This window comes from Sceloporus undulatus, chromosome 2, assembly GCF_019175285.1.
Source record: "Sceloporus undulatus isolate JIND9_A2432 ecotype Alabama chromosome 2, SceUnd_v1.1, whole genome shotgun sequence".
Taxonomy (NCBI): domain Eukaryota; kingdom Metazoa; phylum Chordata; class Lepidosauria; order Squamata; family Phrynosomatidae; genus Sceloporus; species Sceloporus undulatus.
The window spans coordinates 192,114,491-192,139,203 of record NC_056523.1 but is presented as its reverse complement, the minus strand read 5'-3'; the positions used below and the strand labels follow the sequence as shown (position 1 = coordinate 192,139,203).

The window sequence follows — 24,713 nt, the reverse complement described above, 5'->3', positions numbered from 1 at the left end:
CTCTCGGATGCCATTTTAAATGTAAAAGTGTCTTTGTTTTAATTTAGGGACTGTTTTTAGTCACCATCGTAGTGCATTCCTCCACAGAAGGTGAAAAAAAATTAAAGCTGCTTATTATGTAGAATGAGAAAATGCTCAGATATGGAGAAAGAGAAGATGTTTTGCAATACGTAATGTTAATTGCAGTGCAATTAAAATGTTTGAATGTTAAAAGGTCTTGTGATTTGGATGGGAATAAAACTATTCCCACATAATCAGCAATACACGTCTTGAAATCAGCAATTTTGTACAAAAGTTTCTAAACAGGATGAAACTACAAGAGGCACCTTGGAACTGAGATGACACTTTGGCAATTAAAAACTATACTGAATTCAAAATGCAATTTCAGCATATTTGCTGAGCCTTGTGAGAAAGTTTCAAATGTGGCTAGTGTTGCTTATTTAGCACTAGCCATGGTAATGTAGGGAAAAACAGTTGACTACCCCATACTCACTTTCACTGGGACACCACAAAATGCCCAGAGTAGTGCTTGAATGTTGGGATTTCTGCAGGCAGATCAAATGCTCCTGTGGAAGACTGCTTAATATTCAAGTAGAATGAGGCTTTGACAATTTTCCTTGGGCAATTTGGATTGTTTTATTATGCTGTTTTACAAATAGTTTGATATAAGCCTCTCTTGTTCAGGACATCTGTTTAATTGCTCTCTCTTATTATTATGGCAAGTCATAAACTGTGCAGCTAAAACCATGGGCTAGGCCAAAGCATTTTGGTGCTAGAGGTAGGATATCCAAATGGATAATTAACACTGAGTTCAACCTTGTGTAAATTTCCCCTCCCCAAATAGGTCTCACTGAAATGAACAGGAGAAGCAAAAAAAGAACATTTGAGTGGACTATGGTTCCTGTAGATCCAAGCTGTCCATCTTTCACAATGCTGCTCAGGTTAGGAATTTCTGGGATTCCCAATCTTTTTGACTCGCAGAGCCCTATTATCCCAGTTAGGAACTGCTGGGATTCCCAACCTTTTTGACTCGCAGAGCCATGGAGAACAGGTTTGGAACTGCTGTTCTAGGCCACCAAACTCAGTATTGAAGAGTGGTGGCTCTTCAGGGCTTCAGGAAGAACTATCTCACACACCTACCAAAAAATGCAGGGGACTGGACTTGGAACCTTCTGCATGCCAAGCATGGACTTTACCACCAGAAAACTTATAGGTGACTTAAAGGCACATATAAAAAGCATTTACATTTCTATACCACTCAATTGTGAACTCAGCACTCTCTAAGCAGTTTACAAATCTGTAAGCCAATTGCCCTCAACAGGTTAGGTACTCATTTTACTGACTTACAAAAGGATAGAAGGCTGAATCAACCTTGGAGCCCTGGAATCATACTCACAACGGTGTGGCTGCAGAACCAGCCAATATTTATATTTATACCAAACTTTATTACAGCCATTTGGCCAGCACAAACAGAACCAGCATTAATCATTGCATCACCAGGGCCCCTCGCCTCACTTTCTGCTAGTAAACACACAGGCACTTACCCTGCCAACTTTGTGCTCAGCAGTTGTGCAGGCATCGATGAATGTCTGAGCAATGACACTCAGGTTGGCATCTACATTGTCAGAGACACGGACATCAAAGATGAACTGTGGGTTCTTGAGCGTGTTCACCCAGAAACGCAGCAACAGACTGGGGTGGACAGAAAAATCATTTCAAATTGGGTGATTTGCTACCATTCATCCCTCCACCTGCCAGTATTCACACTCGACCACTACCATTCGCTAAGTTTCAACTCCATGCCATCACTATTCATTCCTGGCTCAGTCTGCCTTCCCCATCCCACCTGTTGGTTTTCCAGATGTGCAGCGTCTCTGGCTCATTGACCCCATGGCGTGCTGCTAGCTCATCCAACAAGTCAAACAGATACTTGACAGCGATTGGTACTGGCCGGTTAACACTCAACACAGCCTGGAAAGCATCATCTACAAACTTTTGTAATGTTCCCTTTGGGGGAGAAATGGGAGAAAAAGGGATTAGAGAAGAACCCACAAGATCGATAGGAAGCACAAGTTTGAGTGGCAGTGCAGCTCTCCTGTTGACACTAATATGGGCCCCCCCTCAAGTAATCCCTTTTGTATAGATAACCAAAAAATTTCTCCTGACTACCTTCAAGGACAGACTCTCTCAGTTTCCTTCCTTGACACAACCTTAAACTACATAAACCTTAACCTAAACATTAGGAAGAACTTCCTGATGGTCACAGTTGTTCAACAGTGGAACATGTTGCCTCTGAGTTGGTGGAGTGTCCTTCTTTGGAGGTTTTTAAACAGCAGCTGAATAGCCATCTGTTGGGAGTGTTTTGATTTTGTATTTCTATATGGCACAATGGAGTTGGACTGAGTGGCCCTTGGGTTCTCTTCCAACTCTATGATTCTGTGATTCTAATAAAACATGTACAACTGTGTTCTCATCTCTAAGAGGAAAATTTTGGGAACATCTGCTAGCCTGTAGAAATTTATTCTGAATTATATACATCTGATTTATAATATCTGAAGCATGTCTACTCCCAATCTATTTTCAAAATAAAAAATAATGTGAACTGATTTATTTAAGCTTTAGTTCAATGACCTGTAAGCTTCCTCTCCAAAGGCCATAGGCTGAGGCAAGAACAGTCCAAACAAGTTTTCACCTGCTATATTGATATGCTACAGAAATGACAATTCTTGCCAAGTACTAACATTTAGTATGGGAGAAGTCCATACACATTCATTTAACCCTACTCTAGCCCTCTTAAATTATATTAGAACAAGACCTTAATCCATACTGTATTTACCATAAGGATTAGTCTCTGTATACTTCAAACAAGTAACACCCAGAAACACATCTACAGTATTCTAAATTACTGGATGTCATTAGCTAATCTGGCTAACTTGATGTTTCCCCCTAACTCCAGATCATTTATGACCCTAAAAAAAAATATTACCCAGCAGTACAGATCCTTAAGGACCCTGTGTTTATCTCTCCACTGCAAAAACTCTACATTTATTCTTTCCCTAGGCATAATTCTACTCTATCATGGGGCATCTTCTCTCATCCCACAACTGCTGTGTTTGCCCAGTCACTGTTTTCAATGAGGGATTTTGTAAAAACTATTTTGAAAGATAAAGCAGTAAGTATCCTTAGTTTTATTTCAAAGAGTTCAAATTCATGCAGTCTCTTTGAGTCTCTTGTATTTGCTACCTGAATGCAAACAACATGGCCCTGGAGCTGAGCCCTGCAACAGGGAACTGGTTGTAGTGGACAAAATACCTTCCAAGGAAGCTGGTTTGTCATACTGATCTTGTTACCTTGATAAACTAAGGAATCACAGTTTGAAAGATACTCCCTTAAAGAGCTGGATATGCCTATGGAAGAGATGTGTGTGACAGAGAAAAACACACAACAAAAACAGGCCATGTCCTTTACCTTCATGGAAAGCAGGCGGGTGAGGTAGATCTCTGGGATAGCCTTGGCACGCTCTCGGAGGCTGCTGCGCCGATCTTGTTGCTGCCTTGTGGGTTCAGGTTCTTCAGATGGCTTTACCAGATGCCAGAGCCGCACTCCCCCCTCCTCACCATCCTCTAGCATTGGAGTATCTACAAAGGATGCAACAGGATCTGTTACAGTGTGAGGGTGGGCCACCTCAACCTTTACCATGATACTCTGAAGGCCATTCTCTCTTACTGTGTAGAACTGATACCTGCAGTCACTCCTGGTGATATAATACTGGGACTTGTAGTTTAATCAGAGGCATCAAAATTGTTCCCAGTCTGAGAATTCTACATTTCAGCAAACAAAGGAAAAGTGCAAAGTTGAGCCCTGTGAGAAGGAGTATGCAGACCCCCAGTACTCCACAATTACAGTACTGTGATTCCACTTCAACTGCGATGGCAACATATTATGGAATCCTGGAACTTGCAGTTTAGGAAAGGAAATTTAGAATTCTCAGACTGGGAACAATTTTGATGCCTCTGATCAAACTACAAGTCTCAGGGTTCCATGGCAATTAAAGGGGAATAATAGTGCTATAATTCTGTAGGCCCACAGGGTCTTGCATTTAAATTAAACAACTATTCTTCCCTCTCCAGATCAATTTGATTCATAGCTTGCTAGATTTGATGCAGCTTGTAGGCTGTCTACTGAAACAACAAGAAAGACACCAGCCAGAATTATAGATGAAACAAATACAGATCTCAACAGCACACAAGGATCCATGAATCTGTCTCAAGGTCACGACTACACTGGAAAACAAAGAATGGAACTATGATGAAGAATCTCAATTGTTCTCACAAAAGCTATAGTTTCCTTTGTTTTCATAGAAACAAACAAGCAAATAAATTGCAGCAAAGAAAAAATGTAAAAACATGTAAACAGTAATAAAAATAAAAATGGAGCTTTTTACCAATAAGAGATAGGATCATTACTCAAGGAGGTTTCAGTGCCTCCCTAAAATTGCTTCTGGTGCCCATTGCCACCACTCACACAGTATTTGACAAATGCCAGTTTACCTATTTACCCTTTTCCTTCTCAGATAAAAAGAAATTCAGGCCAACAAACTAATTTTTTAAAAAAAACACCCCTACTAATGCACATGCAATAAAATACCCTACTGAAATACAACATCTTGCATTAGCACCATCCAAAAAAAGAAAAGGGGGATGAAAATGAAGAAATGTATAATGTAATAGAACATCAAAACTGTTAATCTAGAAGTGTATGATTTTATAGTCTCCTATCCTGGAACATTTTAATTACTGTATAACACAGATAATTAAAGACATCTCCAATTATTACAAACGTACACTGGATCCCCCAAACCTTAATCTAGAATTGGAATGATGGAGATTCCCAGTCCCAACCTACAATCAGACCACTAACTGAGGATGAAGCAGTAGTTCAGCACAAATGGAGAGTACTATGTTGAGGGAAGGCTAAGAAGCAGAGAAAAGAGAAACAGGAAGATGCTCGAAGGCAGGAAGGACAGCAATGCTCACTTTCTCCAGAGAAGAAATTCTGCCCTGTGCCTTGGGAGATGTCATTGTGAAGACGAGGGATGAGACCAACTGTGGCGCCATCAGGAACCTGGAAGGAAAAGAAGTGGAAGGAAGCAAATAAGCCTTTAAACAACACACACATGTATGTCCAAACTGAAAAGAAACTCTTTCAGTGGGAGAACAAAAAACAGTCTTTCTGTCCTATAATATAGTTGGGAAGGGAAAAATAAAAGGTTTCATTAACATACCAAACTCTTGGCAGATACAAAACTTGGAAAACCTCTATCATAACCAGGGCTAGCACAAGACATTTTACTGCATGGGGCAGAGCAGAAAATGGTGCTCCCAGCTCCCAAACTCTACGTGACAAGTACATACAAACCTGCCAAGGTATATACTTAAGAAGAAGAATGAGAAGAACAGTAACGCTTTGGCATTACAGACCCAAAATTTGCTACCCAAGCCAGCTACATTACTCTACTCAATAGCAGGGACATTCCTTAATGTTCCCCAATCAAACAAACCATATCTCTGTTCTCTTCATCCTTTCCCCCACCCACTCATATCCACCTGATCCCAGACCTTGTAATGTTGTAGTGTGTTGAGTCTCTTCCACTGATTCTGAGTGACGGATGTCAGATCCTCATCAGAAAGGGTCAGGTGCCCAGCAACGCCTGACCGCCACTCTGAGGAAGAAAAGAATGGCAGGTGAGTTCTTCCTATTTTGTCATCCTATACTCCATTCCCCATTCTCTACAGAAAGCCCCCAAGGCACACTTGAATAATGAACTCCCTCAAAACATCATCATCATCACCATCATGCACTATGATCAAATTTCATTTATATCTTGCCTCTTCCCCAATGCTTACAAAAGTTAAAATAAAACTAATTAAAAACAGTTACAAAAAGAGAGATAGAAAACATATTAAAAAGTCATTATTAAGATGCAATTAAACAATACATATAACTGAAACCTTTTAAAACAGATCCATTAAAAGGCCAAAGATAAAAAAAATCTGCAGAACAGAATGAGTCCTAGCTGTTCAAGAAACATTGATCATTATCTACAGCAGGATCTCCTGGCCCATAGTGAGAGGGTCTGCAGGGAAGAGGGTCTTACCTAGGTCAAGGGAGTGTACCGAGGGGCGCTGGGAGAAAGGCACACCCTTATAGACCTGATCCAAGATCTTCTCCTTCACCTGGGTGATAGTGTCTGTGTCAAGGACCCGGGCTGGGATGCGCTGGGTCTCAGACCCACCACCAGGACCAGCCCCTCGCACCAGGACAGTCAGGGTGAGAGGCCGATATTCCACATCTTCACGCAGGAGCCGGCCATCATTCAATGTCCTTTTGGCTTTGCCAGACACCGCATCCACTGGTCCCTTGTCCACCTGGTACTTGATGGCCCGGAAAAGCATGTACAGGGGCTCCCCTGCCACTTCCTTCAGAGAGAGAAAGAGAGAGGGATGATAATGAAGCCTGGGTTTGCATGGATAACAAATCCTACCATTAGACATAGTGAGGCAAATGCCTCCAGTGGCACATCAATGAGGCAGAAGTAGCAGCCCACCAAGGCGATTTCTCCTGAGGCCCTATTCTAGCCATCCCACTCCATTGGAGCACAGAGCTATGTGTGCGGCATCTGTAGTGGTAAAGAACCCCCCACTGTCATGTGGAAGGAAGGCTCAGGACCCAATCCAGTCATGCTTCTGTCTGTTCCTCAGTCTATTTGCATGCCTAGCAGAAACAGAATACAGTATATAAAATAAGCATAATGCAAATGTGCTTAATTTGCATAATTGATACAAGTTGCACCATCCCACTTTTCTTTGAGCAGCATTATGATGACACCTAATTTGCATTCTAGTTCTTTTTAGGATAAATGCAGCCCTGCGTTTATTCTAAACACCATCAGTTTGATTGCAGCAGTTGTTGGAAATGGGGGATGTGGTAGTGAACATCAAGCATCTAAAGACAGCTGAGCAGGCATTTGCAGCTACTTGCAGAGGGAATACTTTTTTTCCTCCTAAATTTCCTTTGGCTACCTGGAAGTGGGTGGGTTCACCAAAAGAAACAAGAGAATAAAAACAGCCAAAGCGAAGGAAAGAGGTGGAGTGGGATGTGAATCTTAGAGACCACAGCAGCAAAGGCTGACAAATTGGGCACAAAGACACAGCGTCAACAGCTTGGCTAGCAATGGAACCAGCCCTAGCACGAACTGTGGTGATGCAGCCATTCATGTAAAAGGGTTTCTGGGCACCAGATTAAGAGACAGACAGGTGTGAACCACAGAAAAACAACCCACTAGGAAGTTCTGCATAAGCCTACTAGGACCCAGATTAAGATTTCCCGTTCAACACAACATTTTAGTTGCAAACTTTGAGTGACTTTGAGTGAGCTGTTCTCTCCCAGCTTGACCTACCACACAAGAGAATGTTGTGAGAATGAAAAGGGGAGTGGAAAAATCCCACACATGCTTATTCAAGCTCCTTTGGAGAACGGACAAGAACGATGTAAATGTCCACTTGCATACAGTGGGTTGTTATTGTGTGCCTTCAAGTTGTTTCTGACTTATGGCAATCCTAAGGTGAGCCTACCATGGGGTTTTCTTGGCACATTTCTTTGTCATTATCCTCTGAGGCTGAGAGAATGTAACTTGCCAAAGTCACCCAATGGGTTTCATGGCTGAGCTGGGATTTGAACCCTGGTCTTCCGAGTCCTAATCCAACATTCGAATCACTACACTATGCAGGCTCTCCCTTATTCTAAATGAAGGTGTGTCTGGATAGGAGTGCTGTTAGGATTTTTTTTCACTGTGAGCTCCAACATTTTTTGAGACCAGCCATGGCTGGCACAAATGTGGACAAAAAGGAATTTGTTTAAAAGGTACCTCTTTTGAGATTCTACAAGTTTTAGGATTAAGCAGAAATAGTAAACAGTGGCAACATTACAACATTAGCTTAAGCCACTCAAAGTGTGCAGGTTTAGACTTGTTCCTGGTCCCTCTCCTGCACCTTGGTTTTTATATCAACCAGGCTTCCACTTTGCCTGCTGCCTTCCTGACCTAAGACATAGAACACAAGATCCAGAATCACAGAAACCAGAGCTGGAAGCATTCCCAAGGGCCATCTACTCCAACATCCTGGCAATCAGAATTCCTGAGGACTAGAATTTTACTTTATTTCCAGAAACACAATGGCAAGTTGTACCCCTAGCCCACATACAGAAAACCTGTGGTTCTATCAGGAGCTCCCATTGAGGTAGTGTGGGGCAGGGGGAGGTATGGCGGTGGGAGAAGGGACTTGCGTTCCAGGGGAAGGAGAGATCGATGCATCATATCTATCTCCCCTTCCTGTCCCCCCTCCCAACCAAAGGGACCTGAGGGTCACTCCAACCGTGCCACAAACCCTGTCGCTGCTCCTGTGCAATGCCAGGTCGATCAACAACAAGACCCACATCCTCCATGACTTGCTGGAGGACAGTAATTGCGACCTGGCTTGCATTACCGAGACCTGGCTTAAGCCTGAAGGAGACGCTGTGTGGGCTCAGGCCCTGCCTGCTGGGTTCTCGGTGAAGGACCAGCCCAGGTTAGGTGGGCAGGGGGGGGGGTGTGGCCTTGATACATAGGAACACCTTGTCCCTCACCAGGAACCACATCCGACAGACGTCCTATATCGAGTGTATTTACCTGACCCTAAAAGCTAGGGACAGTCTAGGGATTCTGTTAGTGTATCGGCCACCCTGTGCGCTAGCGGACTCCCTTAACGAGCTGACACAGCTGGTCGCTGAACTGATGTTGGAGACGCCCAGGCTACTTGTCCTGGGTGACTTCAACATCTCCCTCACGGCCAGCTATGTTCCACCCAGTGCGGCTCGGGAATTCATGGATACCATGGCGGCCATGGGCCTGTCCCAGCTGATAGTGGGTCCTATGCATTGTGCGGGTAATACTCTTGATTTGGTCTTCTGTTCGGATGCGGAAAATCCGTGGGCGGAAATAACTAACATTTCCCCCCTGTCATGGACGGATCATTTCCTGGTGGAGGCAAAAATCAAGGTCTCTACCCAGATCCCCCCCGGGGGTGGCGGACCTGTTAGGATGGTCCACCCTCGAAGGCTGATGGAACCCAAAAGGTTCCAGGAAGCTTTAGAGGGGCACATGGTTGGAAGTGACGGCGATTCTGTTGATGCCCTCACCGGTATCTGGAATACCGGTCTCTCTAGGGCTATACACAGTATCGCTCCCAAGCGCCCTCTCAGGCCCGCTTCCAAGCGTAAGCCCTGGTATACGGAAGACCTCCGGGCAAGGAAGCGGGAACTGCGACGGCTAGAGTGCCGTTGGCGGAAACACCTTCGCTTAGACGACAAGGCTCTCCTAGACCAACTGTTAGAGGACTATGGAGAGGCGATACGAGCAGCTAAGAACTCGTTCTATGGTGCTCGTGTCGCGTCCGTGGAGTCGCGTTCAGCAGAGTTGTTCAGGGTGGTCAGGGAGCTGACTCAGCTCCCTCCTGCCCCGAACCAGATCCTTGAACCTTCTAAGGCCTGCTGCGACCTATTTAATAACTTCTTCGCGGATAAAACCTCTCGCATAAGCGAAGGTCTTAAGGTCTTAACGCCGACATTCAAGCAGAACCTAGGGTAGAGGCGTCCAGAGCCTCCGTGGACTCCATTAAACTGGATCGATTTGAGTTGGTAAGTACCGATGATGTGGACAAGATCCTCGGAAGTGTTCGGAAGATAACTTGCTCTCTCGATCCCTGTCCCTCATGGTTAGCGGCCCAGGGGGGACCGGCGGTAACTTTATTGTTACGCCGGATTATTAATACATCTTTGAGGGAAGGGCAATTTCCATCTGATTTAAAATTGGCCATTGTGAAACCTCTATTAAAAAAGCCCTCCCTCGACCCCCTGGTACATAACAATTATCGGCCAGTTTCGCTGCTACCATTTTTGGGGAAGGTGATCGAGAGGGCGGTTGCAATCCAGCTTCAGGCGGTCTTGGATGAAACGGATTATCTAGACCCATTTCAAACTGGCTTCCGGGCGGGTTACGGGGTTGAGACGGCCATGGTCGCCTTGGTCGACGATCTCCGTCTGGGCATCGACAGGGGAAGCGTGTCCCTGTTGGTGCTCTTGGACATCTCAGCAGCTTTCGATACCATAGACCATGGTATCCTTCTGGGGCGCCTGGCAGAGGTGGGAATCGGGGGCACTGCGCTCCAGTGGTTCCGGTCCTACCTCTCTGGGAGGTCCCAGATGGTGCAGCTGGGAGACGTGTGCTCCGATGAGAGGGCCCTTATAACTGGGGTCCCTCAAGGGGCCATTCTGTCTCCCATGCTATTTAACATTTACATGAAACCGCTGGGAGAGATCATCCGGAGACATGGGGCGCGGGGTTATCAGTACGCTGATGACACCCAAATAATTTTCTCTATGTCTCCGACTGATGCAGTGACCGAGGATGGTGTCTCTCCTCTCGTGGCGTGCCTGGAGTCAGTAATAGGCTGGATGAGGGAAAACCGACTCAAGCTGAATCCAGAGAAAACGGAGGTACTTGCGATAGGTTCCCCTGGTCCAGGAATGGCGGTAGTTCCACCTGTCCTGAACGGGGTCACGCTTCCTGTGAAGGACTCTGTGCGCAGTCTGGGGGTGCTTCTTGGCTCGTCACTTCACCTGACTGCTCAGGTGAATGCGACGGTCAAGAACACCTGTTATCAGCTTCGGCTTATTCGCCAGCTGCGCCCATACCTGGCCCAGAGGGACCTTGAAACGGTAGTACACGCTCTGGTAACCTCGAGATTGGATTTCTGCAATGCACTCTACATGGGGCAACCCTTATACCAAACCCAGAAGCTACAAATGGTACAGAATATGGCAGCCAGGCTGGTCCCTGGAACTTCCAGGGCCAGCCATATTACACCGGTGCTTAAAGACCTGCACTGGCTGCCTATTCGCTTCCGGGCACAATATAAGGTGTTGATGATGACCTATAAAGCCCTTAATGGCTTGGGCCCAGGATACCTGAAGGACCGCCTCTCCCCGTACATTCTGCCCCGCACCCTCAGAACATCTGGGCAGCAATTACTTAGGGTGCCAGGGGCTAGGTTGACCTCCACTGTGAGGAAGACATTTTCCATCGCCGCCCCGGCCCTTTGGAACACGCTGCCCATAGAGCTCCGCTCGGCCACCTCCCTGGCCCAATTTAGAAAGGATCTCAAAACCTTTCTATTTCAGTGTGCATTCCCCGACTAAAGTCCAGTGGGCCTCCCTTCCTCTTCTGTGGCAAAGAGGACTGGCTACGGGGGTTTTATTCTGGTTTGTGTATCTGTTTTTAACTATTGATGTTTAATGTACATGTTGTGTTTTATTATGTTGTTAACCGCCCTGATCTTCGGAAGGGCGGTATAAAAATAAAATTTTTATTTATTTATTATTTATCTATCCCTGGCAAGGGGATAGGAGAAAAGTCAATCCTCAGAGAGTGCTAGACTACAACTTCCAACTTCCCCTGCAACCATGGCTGTAATCCAACATCTGAAGGATTACCTATTTCCCACCTGGTCATTGATTTATATTTATTTATGTATTAAGATAAGACAGCCAGCATGGCGTAGCAGTTCAAATCCTTGCTCAGCCATGTAAACCACTGGGTGACCATGGGCAAATCACACTCTCTCAGCCTCAGAGGATGGCAAACCTCCTGTGAAGAAACGTGCCAAGAAAACCCCATGATAGGTTCACTTTAGGGTCACCATAAATCAGAAATGACTTGAAGGCACACAACAACAACATATTAAGATACAGGTTGAGTCTCCCTTATCCAAAACGCTTAGGACCAAGTGTATTTTGGGGTTTACTATACCTATATTCTAAATAGGTATTTAGAATATACCTGGGAGATGGGACCCAAGTCTAAACACAAAATGCATTTATGTTTCATATACACCTTATGCACATACCCTGAAGGTAATTTTATACAATATTTTCATTAATTTTGTGCATGAAGCAAAGTTTGTGTACACTGAACCATCAGAAAGCAAAGGTGTCACTATCTCGGCCACCCATTTAAAATGTTTTTTGGAATATTTCAGATTTTGGAATTCCAGTTAAAGGAGAGTCAACCTGTATAAGACTTTGGAAAGACATATGTCTAGAGTGAAAGACTGGGAAAAGTAGGACTACAACTCCAGAGATGTGGCACAGCTTACCCTGAGATAGGAGTAGAGACAAATGGACATCCAGTTGGTCAGCAGTTTCTCCACCATGGTTTCTGTCCTGTAAAAAAGTTGTGGAGCATAAACACAGTTGTTCCAATGATTATGCTCCAATCCCTTAAACCAAGGCTTTCACCCAGAGCTCGCTTTCTCCCTATAACTCCATTATAACCAATGGCTCACATGGTCTCGCAAAATATGAACTGCCTGCAGGCCTGAACTTTTGATTTTCAAGCTCCATTCTACAGAGTGAATCATGAGGTCAACTAGAGTCATTTCAGAATCTGACGCATAAGGAGTATAGAATAACAGTATTTCTATAGGCAACTGTTGGAGCAATTTAAAAAGGATACGAAATTGTATGGTTTTGAGACCACCAGATTATAATTTGAAACATAATTACTTTTTAAAGATGATCACTTAACAGTCAAAATAAATGCTCTTAAAAATTGAGATGGAAGGTGAACAAATAAAAGAGTGCATGCTGAAATGGATACAAAATATTGGTCATAATATACAAATGGACCAATGGTAAAATATGTTGAAATTTACTTTGAGTTATGATCTAAAAGAAATGTTTACAAGGTTATGTATTGTTGGTAATGAACTCCAGAAAATATTTCTAAGATGTATAATGGTATTTATAACCTATGTTGGAAATGTCAGGAAATGGAAGGGATTTTTTAAATCACAAATGGGGAACCTATGAAAGAGGGGGAAAAAATTAAAAATAAAAATGGGCACAAATACATAAAGTGATGGAAGACACTCAAAATATTAAAATTAAATTGAGACATTATAGACAGACAGACAGACAGACAGACAGACAGACAGATAGATAGATTGCATGGAATTTTAAAAGAACAAATGGAAAAGAAGAAAAGGAAAGTCATACAATACTTGGTAACAAAAGCCAGATTGTTCTATGCACAGCACTGGAAGGACTCAGTCATTCCTTCCCAAGAGGAACAGCTTATAAAGCTTACTGAATTTGCAGAATTTGATAAATTAACTAATCTTATTAGAGAAGAACTACAGAGTCTTTTAAAGATGAATGGAAAATAATTAGTGATTGACAACTGAAAAAAAGGGGGAGAGATATTTTAACATTTGCAGAACAATACTGATCATACCCTTAAGAAGTGTGTCATCTATTAATACGGTCAACCCTCCATATAAGCAGGCTAGCCATCTGTGGACTGGAACATCTGCAAATGACCCCGCTCCATTATCATCAATGGCAGTGTGCCATTAACAGCAATAGGACTTGAAGTCCAATGTTATTTTGTACAAAGGGTGGGAGTCTAAAACAGAACCCACATTGATACGGAGTGCAGACTGTAATCAATATTACTGTACAAAATGTAGTTAATTGTTTTAAAAAATAACTACAAGATATTGGGGAAGTAGAATTAACTGTTTATGGTATCAAAGGAACAGTTTATGATATCAACCTGGAAAGTTGGAAATAATCTGTTAACCCTGGTCCTTATAAATTAGTATAGTGGTAGTAATGTATAGCTTTTGTAGATATAGTGGTAGAAGTAGGTAAATTTCCTTTTTGTTTTCCATGTAACGTTTTTAGTATTTGTAGTGTTGTATGTACAAGGAAATATTTGTGTTTTAATACACACACGCAAGCCATTTCATTAGAATGACATGGATACTGAAGTTTCTAGAACACTATGCAAAATGATCCTTTACAGGTACAAAGAACCCTTTTACCAAAGAAATGAAGTGAAGACAGGGTTTGCTTGCGGGTTTTTTTGTTTTTTGTTTTTTTAAGAGACCACTTCTGAACAGGGTTTGATCTAAATTCATGAGAAGAGTTTCTGTTCACAGATATCAAATAAATTAGACTGCTTTCTTTCATAGAAATGGAAGGAGTGAGGAAGGAGACACTGAGAGATTGAGATCAAGAGCACTTTGGTAACACAAGATGGTTTTTACACTGAAAACAATTTTGGTAACACGGGGAGGCTCTGTTAAATCTTAATCATCTCATGGTATCAGCAAAAGCTACCTCACTAGTATCCACATTATCTGGTACTGCATTTTCCTGTCTGGCAGCCAGCCAGAGGGGAAAACTCTAGCCAGGAAGAAAAAATATTTGCCAGCTGGCAACCCTTAAGATAGATGCCCCCAGGAAATGGGAAGACATGTGCACTATGGTGCATAAGTGGCTACTTGAGACACCTTATATTCATTTCTTTCTCCCCACTTCCATCTTCAGTGTCAACCTCACTGTGCTCCATTCATCACTGGCACAGAGCTACCTGTGATCCCAAGCCTTACCTGCGGAGCATGAGTTTAGGATTGCGGGAGACACAATGGGCAGCGAGGTCACTCAGCAGAGTTTGCATGATGTCTGTCAGGTATTCTAAGCGCCCGTGAAGAGCCAATGACAGGAGTGATGCCGCATGACATCGATCCCGTTGTGAGAAGGTAGGCTGGGCTTCCAGTGTTCGGATTAACTGTGAAGGGCAAGAAAGAAGCGTCACCTCCTTTGCCAAGATCCCTGTCCTAAACTAGAGCCCCCTGTTCATTGCCACTCCTTTCTCAGGGCCAGAAACATAACTTGGGGCAGAAAGTGAATTACTCCACCATTCTCAAAGAACCCATCTTAACACACACCACACATAGGAAAGGGATGTGGAACACCTCTCCAAGATGTTGTTAGACTGCAATTTCTAGGAGCATTCGCCATTGGCCATGCTGTCTAGGACTGATAGGAACTGCAGTCCAACATAATCTGGGGCACCACATGTTCTTCATACACAACAATCAAGGGTGTGTTGAGGAACAGCCCATGTTAGTACTGTTTGTTGTTGTTGTGTGCCTTCAAGTCATTTCCAGTTTATAGAGACCCCAAGATGTTGTAGTCCAAAAAATCTGAAGGACTAAGGGTCCTCCATGGCTGCTCCCTGCTGGGTATTGGTTGTGTGTCATTGGTTGTTGTGCCAAATGCCTCCGTGTGATGTTTGATTTATGGTGACCCTAAGGCAAACCTATCATAGGGTTTTCTTGGCAGGTTTCTTCAGAGGGATTTGCCACTGCCATCCTCTGAAACTGAGTGAGTGTGACTTGTGGGTTTACATGGCTGAGTGGGTTTACATGGCCTAACAGGGATTTAAACCCTGGTCTCCAAAGTCCTAGTCCAACACTCAGACCACTACATCATCCTGTCTCTCCACCATTTTTTTAAATACAAGAGAAGACATTCAATGGTAGACCTTTTCTTTTCTCTATAAGGTTTATGAATTTATCTTTCCCCTCCTACTACTGTACTCCATAATACAAAACTGTTGTCCTCCTTAAAGCCAGTGAGCAATCTGAAGTGTTTTGTCTCCTTCTGTACCTAAAAATTTAAAAGTGCAGCGCTGACCTCCATGTAACAACCTGTCTCACCTCCAAACACGTACGGAAATGAATCTTGTAGTACCTTTGAGTCTCAGAAGTGATTTTAGTGAGATTTTAATGTTTTTGGAATTTTATATTGTTTTTTAGATGAGATTTTAACTGTTTTATTCTAATTCTAATAATTCTATTTTATTCTAATATGTTTTTAGAATTGTATTTGTGAGCCTCCTTGGGTTCCCTCCAGAGAGAAAGGTGGGATATAAATTAAATAAATAAATAATTAAAATGCTACAAGAATGCTTTGCATACCGATCCAGACTAACAGGCCTATGTCTCTGAAATCTACTCCATGCACATAGACAAACATATCCCATTACAGTAGGGGTGGGAAATATATTGGCCCTCCAGATGATGTTGGACAGCAAGTCCCATCATCTCTCATCATTGACTATACTGACTAGGGCAACTGCAGTTCAGCAACAGCTGGAGGCTTTTACCTCTGACATAAAGGATGACCTCCACCCCCTCCAGCAGAAGAGCAGCAAACGGACTATCTGCCAGCCCAGCTGCTTTCCAGAATCTACCACTCCACCCAAAGTGCCCACCGTCAGCAGGAAGACTTTGCTATTCAGCAGATTGGAGAGCTGCCCCAGGCCCTGCTCCACTGTGGCACGGCGTCCCTCTGGCAGGTCCAACACCCGCCGCAGTGGCACGTCCCCCTGAGCCGGGAAGAAGACACGCTGGGTGTAGGTGTTGTAGTCCAGGAATGGGATCCCCAAGCCTTCCAACTCCCCACTCAGGTCAGTCATTTCCGTCATGAGATCTGAAACAAGCAAAAGGGGTTGTTGGGAGAGGGGGTGAGCAAGGAAGAACACAGGAGTGAAAAAGGAAAACAGAGTGAGTGAGCAACATCCAACCATTCGGACAAATAAAAACATTCACTCCATCTGAGGTACAGACTGGCACTTTGCGCTAGCCTCGGCCCAAACTAGGGATGTGTGGGGGCTGAGCATTCACATGCTCAGCAGCCATACTGCGCACCCTGGGTACCATCATGGCGTGCCCCCATACAGATGGGGCACGCCATGATGATGTCTGTGCAATGCAGTGCAGCATCCAAACAGCTGGGAGTGGGTTCTTTTTAGGCCTCCCAGAAGCTATGCCATTTGGTTGGCACAGTCCCCATCCGGGGTAGAAAGGGGCAGCATCTCGTCACCTCTTTCTGCCAGTCTGTATCCCCCGCCCTTAGTCAAGCATAGCTACTTCCAACACCAGCAAATATGCTTCTGCAGTCCAAGAGCTCCTTCTGCATCAGGGCTGGGTGAACTTATGGATTTTGGACTACAACTCTAACTATACCACTGGAGGATAATAAAGGCTTCAGTCCAACACACCCAGGGCTCCTCTTCCCCTTCCATACCAGTGAACTCCTTGCGACACTGGTCCCCAACGCTGATCTCCATGTTCTCAAGCTGCACCAGCACTTTTTTGTAATCCCGCAATGCTTGTTTGCTCTTCCGTCTGCCCAGAGGGTGTAGGGGGTGGGAGGAAAGAGATCATACAGTTTTTGCAGGAACAAGGATAGGGGAAAGACTACTTCCTCCCTCTGTACACATATTCTCCCTGCTACCTCACTTCAAATCATCACTCTGTGTTATTACCTGTACATCAGGATGAGCAGCAACACAACAAAAGCTAGTACTGCTGCTCCCACTCCCAGCCCAATCTGGGCTTCCGGGGGGAAACGAGATGGTGGCTCTGTGTCATAGCGTACTCGGCCAAGATCTAGGCGTAAGTTTCCCATCTGGACCTGCAAAGCAACCATCAGAGTATGGAAGACTGATTCTAAAGAAGCAGATATAGTCACCCAAGGCAGAAAACAACAGAGTTGTATGGTCCATTAAATACTAAAAAAATCTATGGGGCACCCTACGAACCCTCTACGGAGAATGGGGATGCCTATCATCCTCTTACCTCTAAAACAGGCTGTTTGGGTGCAAGGAGAACCTTTTTAAAAACCAGACATGACTTTCAGGTTACAGTGAGCCTTTGCTGTCTGCTAGAATTTGGTTTCACAACACACAAACACGCGTGCGCCATGGATACCCAAATCTGTGGATGCTCAAATCCTATTATATACAATGGTGCAGTAAAATGGTGTCCCTTATATCTAATGGCAAAATCAAGGTTTGATTTTTGGAATTTATATTTTTAAAAAATATTCTTAAGCTGTCGATGCTTAAATCTTGAATAAAGAATCAGTGGATATGAAGGGCTGACTGTATTTCCTGAGGTCCCTCCTAAGCATAAGACAGCTAGGTGTGGATTGTACCCATGAAAAAAATTAGGCATTTTGAGTGACAGAGGGAGGGATGAAAAGTGCAAGAAACCTCAGGTTGATGTCCACTCCTGAATTAAGTGACAACAGATAAAATAGGTAGGAGTGATTTTTGACAAGCCCCTGATTTCTGCATCCAGTTTCTCTTGCTTGCCAAAATATCAAGGACACATCTGTGTGTGTGTGTGTTCTGTGCCTTCAAGTCATTTCCAACTTATGGCAACCCTAAGGCGACTCTGTCATGGGGTTTTTGTGGCAAGATTTGTTCAGAGGAGGTTTGCCATTTCCTGTCCCTGAGGCTGAGAGCATGTGACTTGCTGAAGATCACCCAGTGGTTTCATAACTGAACTGGGAATTTAATTCTGGTCTCCAGAGTCACAGTCCAATACTCAAACCACTACCCCATGCTGTTTTGGGTTTTTGTCAAAAAAGCAAGTAAAGACCCCTCAGATTAATGTGCATAAGCAATGGGCAGCGCTGGAGCTGGGGCCTGGCATGCCAAGGATTCCAACACAGTGCCAGCACTATACAATCATAAAGGGGAAACAATCCCAGAAGCAAGATTTCTTTTCCCCACCATGAATTTAAAATAGTTCAGTTTTCAAAATGACTCCAGTCCCACACAGAGTTACAAATACACTGGTACCCCGGGATACGAATGCGCCGCGTTACGAAATTTCCGGGTTACGAAAAAAATCCATTAAAAATAATTGTTCCGGGTTACGAAGGTTATTTCGGGTTACAAAAAAAAATTTGGTGCTTTTCGGCGCTATTTCACACGAAATCGCGGCTTTCGCTATTAGCGCCTATGGAGCTTCGGCTTGCGAATGCTTTTCGGGTTACGAATGGCGCTGCGGAACGAATTAAATTCGTAACCCGGGGGAGCCCTGTATGAGTATTTTTAAAGGGGTGTTTGGGAATGAGGAAGAGATGCTGGGAGGCAAAGCTCCTTTGCCACTTTTGAAAGGAGCCCTGTGATAACTCAGCTCCTGCACCTCATTTTGCTCACTTGCATGGCAGCATGGCATTGATCTCAAACAAACACATGGCATGAGCATGTGAGAGGGAGTGTTCACTAGCGCTACCATTAGCTGAAATTTAGCCATGCTAATGACAAACATCCATGGGAGCATTTGGCCCCGGAGCAAGAAAAGAAAGCCAAGCACATTCAGGACCACACAACTCAGTTCACTATCACTTTAATCCCTTTTGCATTCACAGTACAGGCACTGAAAGGGCTGTAAAACAGATCTTTATCTCTAAGGGCATATTGACTCTATCCACATAAATCAGCTTAATAGTCACACCCTGTCCACAGGGAACTATAGTTCTCTGGCAGCAGACGGGGTAGGGATATCAAAATTCTTGGTACCACCACCAAATTCAATAGCAGCACTAAAGGCAATAATAATATAGACCAAAACAATAACATACTGTCATTATATCATTATCATTGAGAGACAGTGTGGTATAATGTTGGACAAGGACTCTGGGAGACCAATGTTTCAATCCCTGCTCTGCCATGGAAACTCACTGGGCAAGTCACATTCTCTCAGCCACAGAGAAAGGCAATGGCAAACTATCTTTGAACAAATGTTGCCAAGAAAACCTAATGAGGGCTTTGTCTTAGGCTAACCATATGTCATAAATGAGTTGACAGCACAGAACAACAACAAATAATTATCATTGCCTTGATACACCTTCTCATTTGCACAAATCTCCAAGAGATCTTCAGAACCACCATAAAACAATAAAACAAAATTATCAGGAAGGAAGTCACAGTTTAAAAAGCAAGATCATATGGATACTATGGAACTACAGTTTTGGTTACTGCTTTATGGGTGGCGTGGGAAATCTAACCTGGAGTAGCAACTGTGACCACAGAAACATTTGTCATTATGCAAACTACAAGGGTGTGATCATTGTTTTTGCACCTGAGGCAAGTCATGAGCCTAAGTAAGAGAATCTAGGGCCAGAATCTGGGGCTATCAGGAAGAGCCTTTCCAACTTTATCAAAGGGGTCAGAACCTTTCCCCAAAGTGGGCTGGAATTGGGGATCCTGAATGCAGCCTACATCTCAGCTCCCACCATCCTACTTCCTGAACTCACCATGAACTCTGGCAGCAGAGAAGAAGCATTGAGTGGCTGCGGAGGCTGCAGAGGAGGCTCACAGTATAAATTGGTAGGCGTCAGAGTCTTGATGATACAGGCACTGTTGCCAATGAGGACCCTCACTTCGTTCTTGCTGATGCCAAGGTTCAAGCCTTCTCCCTTTCAGGCACACAGAAAGGAAAGTAAAAAGTCACAGGTGCAATGCAGTGTAGGAACACAGAAGATGAGGCATGTGATGTGGGGTAACATCACCCTCAATCCCTTTCCCTCACAAATGAACACTATGGACTCTAAGTATCAGACAGCTTTCCACCAGTCTAATACCTTCCATATGTTTTGGTTTTCAGCTCCATCAGGTCCAGCCAAATAGAAAAAAAGATATGGGATTCTAGGAGTGGTAGTACCAAGCATCAGGCGGGAGTGGGGGATTGGTTTTTACTGGTTGACCAAGTGTGCTTGATGAATAAACAGACCAGTATACTTGTATACCTCCCTAAATACCCTAAATGCACTAGATCCTGTCTGAACTTGGAAGCAAAACAGGGTCAGCTCTGGTTAGTACTTGGATGAGAAACAGCTAGCGAATACAGGTGCTGTAGGCTATATTTCAGAGAAAGGAACTGGCAAAAGCACCTGAGTTTTCCTTGCCCCAAATAATCCTTATGAAATGCATGAGTTCACCATACGTTGACAGGCAATTTGAAGGCAAATACATATAGAAATGTGAAGTCGAAAGCTTTCATGGCCAGCATCCATAGTTTTTTGTGGGTTTTGTGGGCTATGTGGCCAGGTTCTAGAAGAGTATCTTCCTGACGTTTTGCCCGCATCTGTGGCTGGCATCTTCAGATGCGGGCAAAACGTCAGGAAGAAACTCTTCTAGAACATGGCCACATAGTCCGAAAAACCCACAAAAAACATATAGAAATATTTGGGCAACTGTCCCCTCATCCCAATTCAAACTCAAGTGAAGAGTTGACATTTAATGAAAAAGTTCTTTAAACACCAAGCAAAAACAAGGCAATAACTCCATATGCTGATCGTTCAGAAAATGACACTAAGCCTGTACAATTTGTTGCCCATAAAGATGAATTTAGGCATCCAGCCAGAGGTATAGTGGTACATTACGAAGGGCATGTGCTAACCATACTCTCAGGGAGGCATCCAAGAATGCAGACAGCTCTATAGATCCAAATCAACCAACCATTTGCAGAAGCTTTAAATCCCCAAAGAAGGAGGTCTTTTTGTAAAGGGAATGTCTCTTAATTGCCCATTCAAGACAAAGTTATATGAAAATATTCATATTACTTGACAGGAAAAAATCACAACAATTTATTGTTGCTGGAAAAATCCATTCACCTACACTCCACTACAGCTATGGCAATGAGCTTCAGCCCTGTATGTCCTAGCTCTGCTGTGTCATGGATGCTAGCTATATGGAAACAGAGTTTGGAAACATTCCTTCCACAACAACAGCTCTCAGAATCTCCTAGCCAGTATTTCCAGTGGCTATGCTGCCTATGAGTTTCTGGAAGTTATATGCCAAAAAACCCTAACTTTTCCAATAAGAAAGAAAAGACTGATAAAACATCTGGTTGAATAGTAATAGCAGCTGAACTGCATTCTAATAGGCTGTGGATTTCAACTTCTACTAGCCTGGTAACTGCAGCACAGGTTTGTTGTTTTGGTTGGATAGCAATTAAAAGCAGATTTTATCTGTATGTATAAAGAGGAGCACATATTTTCTGGATCAACTCCCAGGCAGCAAGAAAGCCTAGTTAATATTATTTTCTGGCATTTTCTCCCTTTGCCCCATCAATCAAGGCTCAAAGATGGTGATGATGCTCATAATGGTTTGTAGATAGTGCACCTGTCATCAGTAGAGTGCAGGCTGCATCAGGGAATGGCAGAACATCCTTGTTTCCTCCTCACAGAACAATATCCTTTCTCCTATATTTATAAACCACATAAGCCATAAACTCTCATATACTGACATCAATATATTTTGTGTGGGAGGGGAGGAAAGAGTTCTATAGTGGGGTTACCCAATCCAAGAGGTATGAAAGGTCAAAATGTCCAGAGGCAGCAAGGAGTCCGGGAGCACTTTAAAGTCTAATATATTTATTAGAGAACAAGGTTTTGTGGACTATAACCCACTTCATCTCTTTCATAAAGCCTTATTCAAAATTTCAGGTACATGACAGGTAAGGGTAAGATTGTAAGAATTGAGGCCAGAGGAATTTCCCTTATTAGCCTTAGCTATTAACAACATTGTTGCTATTTTTCCAAGGAACACTCTTTTCTCACTCAACATACAGTAGGCCCTTTGTATCTGTTGGGGTTTGGTTCCAGAACCACTACCACCCCTGGGTACCAAAATTCATTGATGCTCAGTACAACGGTACGTATTTTAAAATGGGGTCCCTTATATAAAATGGAAAAATAGAGATTTGCTTTTTGGAATTTATATTTTAAAAACATTTCCAAGCTGTGGATGGGAGAATCTATGTATACAGAGGGCCCACTGTACTAGCAGATTGCAATATGCAATATACAACAGACTCACCAGCAGATTCTATTGTCAAAAAATCCAGAGGGGCAGTGGGATAATTTTTTGGGGTTGCGTGTGTGGAAATATAAAGGGGCAATGAAGGTGGACAGAGGGGAAGGAGGTTCCAGCAAGAATCATTGTGTCAGGAAGAAAGGGAAGGTTTTTCATCCTAGGAAATCACATTCTGCACTTCAAGACCCTCACCAACCTCAACATGATCATGTTTTTACCTTTCTCCACTGGTCACTCACCTCTATGTCCAAGATATTGCCTGGTTTGAGACTAAATGGACGCCCAGTGGAATCCCGGCCAGGCCAGCGCAAACTGGGATTGGGATGATAGGAAAAATCCTGGCCTCCACTAGCATTGCTAAAAGGGACACGGAGTCCATCCAGCTCAAAGAGAAGGGACCGGAACTGAGCGTTAGATGGTACGGCTGGTGATGGGCAGAGAAGGAGAGTGGAGGAATTGGTGCAACAAGTTTCCCAGCACTGTCAAAAGACAAGAGGCAAGTAAGAAAGTGAGCAAAAGCCCTTCCTAAATTGCTCCTTTCAAGGCAAAAACTACCCCATGCACTCACCTCTAACAAGTCGCCCACCTCAGCACATGGGCGTGGGGGTGCAGGAGTCAGAGGGATGTTAGGTCCTGGTAAAGTGTCACACGCTCTTTTCTTACGCTTGCTTTCCACCTCCTCTGGCTCCAGGACTGCTTTGATGAGTGGCTGCTGCACCACATCCAAATTAGTCCCCTCCACGTAGATGATCCGTCCACCTCTGGGAAAAGATGTCATTCGGAAAGGTGAAAAGTGGTAACAGCAGTGGTCCATTACTATATCATGGAAACAGATGTTTCATAGGCCACCCATCACTTTGACACAGATGCCACAGCATCCTTCCTCAAGTTGGTGCTCTTTAGATCAGTGGGACTGAAAACTTGCAGTAACCCCCATATCAGCCAGAGTATGACCTGCAGCAAGCCACATCTTGAGGACGTTGGCTTGAGGAAGGGAGACATAGCATCCATATCAAATTGATGGGAGGCATAGGCTCCATAAAGGTTGCACTCTGTCAGAGAATTCTGGTGTCACAATATACTACATTTCTCAGAATTCCATAGCATTGAACCATGGCAATTAAAGTGATGTCAACCTGGATTATTTCTGCAGGGTGGATGCAGCCATAATGTTCAACTGTAAGGCTGCCTTTGCACTGTCTTCCTTGACTTTCTTCAGTAGTCGTTCCAATCTTTGCTCTTTTGTTAGTAATGTGATGTCAACTGCATATCTTAAATTGTCGATGTTCCTTCCCCCAGTTTTTACACCTCCTTCCTTGGAGTCAAATCCAGCTTTATGTGTGATACACTCAAAATACAGTTAAACAAATAGCGTGATAAAATGCAGCCTTGTCTGACTCCTTGATAATTGCAAATAATGTTTAAAATATCACAAATAAAGTGAACTCCTCAAATAACAACTCATTTATTCTTGGTGAGCTTGGGAAGATGTTATTCCTTAATACTGTACAATTTTTATTATAATAAAATGTATCTTATGTTTTTAGTAAAACAACCTGCTATTTTCTGATATTTAAATGTTTTAATGATTTGTTTCTATCAATTCTTTTTATCCCCACTCCCAAATTCTACTTAGCACCACCTGCTTCTTCTTTGGTCATACCACTTTTGGTCATTTAGTCCCTGAGCAGAAAGTCAACAAGCAAAATGCCCTGCAGTCATCCCCTCCACACTGACCTGCACTCTGAAACTTGTCTCTCTCCCTTCAAAACCATGCTCAAGACCTCTACTCTTCATGAAACTTTTGGCTTAATCACAATATCTTGAATTTATACCCTGCCCTTTTCCTGGGATGGGAATCCAAGGCAGGTTCCAGACATTTTAAACAAGATTAAATTACCATCTTATTCTACAAAGTTTAAAAAGAATGAAATACAATATATATTTTAAAAGCATGGTTAAAACAGGTGAAAACACATTTAACACCCAACTACAACTAACAGCACACAACTTCGCATACACCACTGCTATATAATTAAAAAACCAAAGGCCTGCCTGAACCTAGGTCTAATTTCCCTGGTGAAATTAA

General features: G+C 43.5%; 1 protein-coding gene across 3 annotated transcripts in view; it reads right to left on the bottom strand.

Moving 5' to 3' along the window:
• The window catches only part of PLXNB3 (plexin B3), a 91,382-nt gene that overhangs the window by 12,963 nt on the left and 53,706 nt on the right, over nt 1-24,713 (bottom strand). For all 3 annotated transcript variants that reach the window (XM_042451041.1, XM_042451039.1, XM_042451040.1), the window contains 14 exons: nt 23,193-23,385; nt 22,864-23,103; nt 20,062-20,223; nt 17,276-17,424; nt 17,035-17,135; nt 16,220-16,437; nt 14,550-14,728; nt 12,249-12,315; nt 6,158-6,479; nt 5,619-5,722; nt 5,037-5,124; nt 3,469-3,638; nt 1,847-2,007; nt 1,545-1,692 (listed from right to left, as the gene is read on the bottom strand). In XM_042451041.1, the coding sequence (XP_042306975.1) occupies nt 1,545-1,692; nt 1,847-2,007; nt 3,469-3,638; nt 5,037-5,124; nt 5,619-5,722; nt 6,158-6,479; nt 12,249-12,315; nt 14,550-14,728; nt 16,220-16,437; nt 17,035-17,135; nt 17,276-17,424; nt 20,062-20,223; nt 22,864-23,103; nt 23,193-23,385 (2,302 nt within the window). The remainder of the gene's footprint in view (nt 1-1,544; nt 1,693-1,846; nt 2,008-3,468; nt 3,639-5,036; nt 5,125-5,618; nt 5,723-6,157; nt 6,480-12,248; nt 12,316-14,549; nt 14,729-16,219; nt 16,438-17,034; nt 17,136-17,275; nt 17,425-20,061; nt 20,224-22,863; nt 23,104-23,192; nt 23,386-24,713) is intronic.